Source organism: Macadamia integrifolia, unplaced genomic scaffold (assembly GCF_013358625.1).
Source record: "Macadamia integrifolia cultivar HAES 741 unplaced genomic scaffold, SCU_Mint_v3 scaffold1894, whole genome shotgun sequence".
Lineage (NCBI taxonomy): Eukaryota > Viridiplantae > Streptophyta > Magnoliopsida > Proteales > Proteaceae > Macadamia > Macadamia integrifolia.
Genome location: NW_024868407.1, coordinates 58,731 through 61,515, shown reverse-complemented (window position 1 = coordinate 61,515; position 2,785 = coordinate 58,731). Strand labels below are relative to the sequence as shown.

Here is a 2,785-nt window from a genome sequence, read left to right as displayed (position 1 = left end):
TATCAACAATCATGCCCATCATGGGTTCTTCAGTCCTTTCTTCATATGCAGATGGTGTGAATGGATTTGGAGGACACCCTAAAATGTTGATAGCCTGAGCTTTAACTATTCAAATGCAGAATAAGCCCTTTGAGAAATGGTTCATCCTCAAAATTAACCTTAAGGTTTTCACAAAATTCTTTGATAGTTTCTTGCCGGACTACCACTTTCCTCAACATGTTTTCAATTACTAACATTCTTCACACATTTGGTTCAGTAGGCCGAGCACGTTGTTGTAGGAGGGATTCTCTTCTTCACTTTCCTCTGGATATAGTTCAAACTCAATTCTTTCAACAAAATATTCACTTTCTGACTCTTGATTGTTTTCCCTTCCTTCAACAAGATCTTCCTCTAGATCTTCATTTTCTGATTCTTGACCTTCTTCTATATCTTCATCTTCATCTTCTTCAACAAGATCTTCCTCTAGATCGTCATTTTCTGATTCTTGACCATCTTTTATGTCCTCATCATCATCTTCTTCTTCCTCTAAATCATCATCAGAAGGAAAAATTGGGCACATTTCCCCCAATAGCATTCACTGTCTCACAAATTTGTTCAGCGCCTTCAGTATCACTGTCACTCTCTCCACCTATATGGATTAGGTGTATTTCATCTTAGATCATTTCTCCAATAGCCAATGCTGTCATTGCCCTGATCATGCTTAGTGTGACCTCATCTATGACATGCATTTGAGGTATTGCTGGTACAATGAGAGTTGTAGGGTCACTCTGGGACTCTTCTTCCATGTCTATGAGATTCACTGATCCAATAGAGGAGTAAGTGGGAGTACCTGGATCCATTAACATGTCAGTCCAAGAAGTTCCATTTGGCCAATCTGGCTCTGAACAATGATGTTGGCTCCCTTCTTCTAACCATCCATTCATGGAAAAGTATTCTGGTGGTGGTGGATAAGGATATGAGTAATACGAAATGGGTGGGAGGTACGGTTCTGGGTGAAATGGTGGAAGTGACGGGGGAAATGGGGCAAGATCATATGATGATAATCCTACCTAAGGTGGGATAGAATACTTTAGAGTTGGATGGTAAGATGGAGATGGAGGGTATAATGCGGGGTGGTAGGACGGAGATGGAAGGTATGATGTTGGGTGATATGAAGGTGATGGAGGAAGTGATGCTAGGTGATATGGAGGTGATAGAGGATGTGATACTGGGTGATATGAAGGTGATGGAGGATGTGATGTTGGGTGATAGGAAGATAATGGAAGTTATGATACTAGGTGATATGAAGGTGATGGAGGATGTGATGCTGGGTGATATGAAGGTGACCCTGTCTGCGGAAGTGTAAGATTGCAGGGTGGGAGACTTTCATCTTCCCAAGAATGGATTTCTTCAATTCTCTTTCGATTCTCCTCCTCTTTTGTTTCCAAATGCTTGGCTTTGAGCATGGCTCGGTAAGTTCGGGCATTAAGACGCCCTCTCTTAGGTGCAGGTTGAATCCTTCAAGTAGGATTATTCTCATTTGAATCACTTTGTAACATTCCAACCGTTCTATGATTCGAAAGTGGATTGGTAGTTATATTTGGCTGGCTCTTCAATTCCAATTCAATCTACCCTAATTTAATCAAATCTTATACTGCATGCTTCAAGGTGATACACTGATTAGTGAGATGACCCTTTTGATTATGGAAAGAATAGTATTCATTGCCCTTGTACCAAGTAGGTGGAGGATCACTGATTGGATGGGCAGGTGTCGTACTCAAGAGGACTTCTTTCTTCAATTTCTCATAATACACAAATAAGGGCATCCCTAAATCTGAGAATTGCCTCCTTTGTACTGAACCTTTTTTACCTAGAAGACCTAGCTTAATGACAACTGGAGCAGGCTTAAGAGTTATTGTATGCACTGTAGGCTACTGGTCAGTGCTTGTGGTAGTTACAGTGTTTACCTCTGTATTACATCCTTTACTATACCTTGTATTCTTACTCTGCTCTGAGGAACACTGTGGACTATTCCAGTGTTGTGCTTCTCTAAAGATTTGGTTTTCAACCCTTCTCCCTGTTGCTAGCAACACTGAGAATGTCTCGATGTGCTGACTGTATAACACATCATAATAGGGATTTACCAAATTATCTAGGATCATTTCAACTTGTTCTTTTTCAGTAGGTTGAGATGTCATCATGCCTGCCTTATCTCAAAACCTTAGGAGAAACTCAGTGAAACCTTTACCTGGAGCCTGTCGAATAGTTTCTAACTCTCGTCAAGTTATATCCAGTTCAGTGTGGAAAGAGTACTACTTGGTGAATGCTTTTATGATTGTTGACCAATTCTGAGTCTGGGAAGGGTCTAACTGAGTTAACCAACAAAGAGTTGGGCCTCAAAGAGTAAGCAGAAATGCTTGCCCCATTTGTTCTTCAATAAATCCCCATGATCTGGAAATATTAATGAAGACCTTTGAGTGCGCCCTCGAGTCATCTTTACCATCAAACTTATCAGTGTTCCATTTAAATTTCTCTAAAATTCGAGCTCTGGGAAAAATGACCATCTCATCAGTTTATGTGGCTTGAGTGTCTACCGCTTTCCCCTTCTGCAATAATTTTTCAAGTCTTTCTAATTGTTCCCTCATCTTTCTTTCCCTTTCAATTTCAAGGGGTTCAGTTGGAAGATTTGGTCAGATTTCTTCTTCATCACCATCGACCACAAGCCTTGATATGGTACGAGGTGCATTGGACCCCATCTTGGTCCACTCTTGTTCTCCTAGAGTTAAAATAGATTTAGTTTGTTGCT

The 2,785-nt window shown here is 40.6% G+C and overlaps 1 protein-coding gene across 1 annotated transcript; it reads right to left on the bottom strand.

Moving 5' to 3' along the window:
- Positions 1-229: 229 nt before the first annotated feature.
- Positions 230-559, bottom strand: LOC122065137 (glutamic acid-rich protein-like). The gene has a single exon (XM_042628945.1). The coding sequence runs from the start codon at positions 557-559 to the stop codon at positions 230-232; it is 330 nt and encodes a 109-aa protein (XP_042484879.1).
- Between the last annotated feature and the right edge of the window lie 2,226 nt (positions 560-2,785).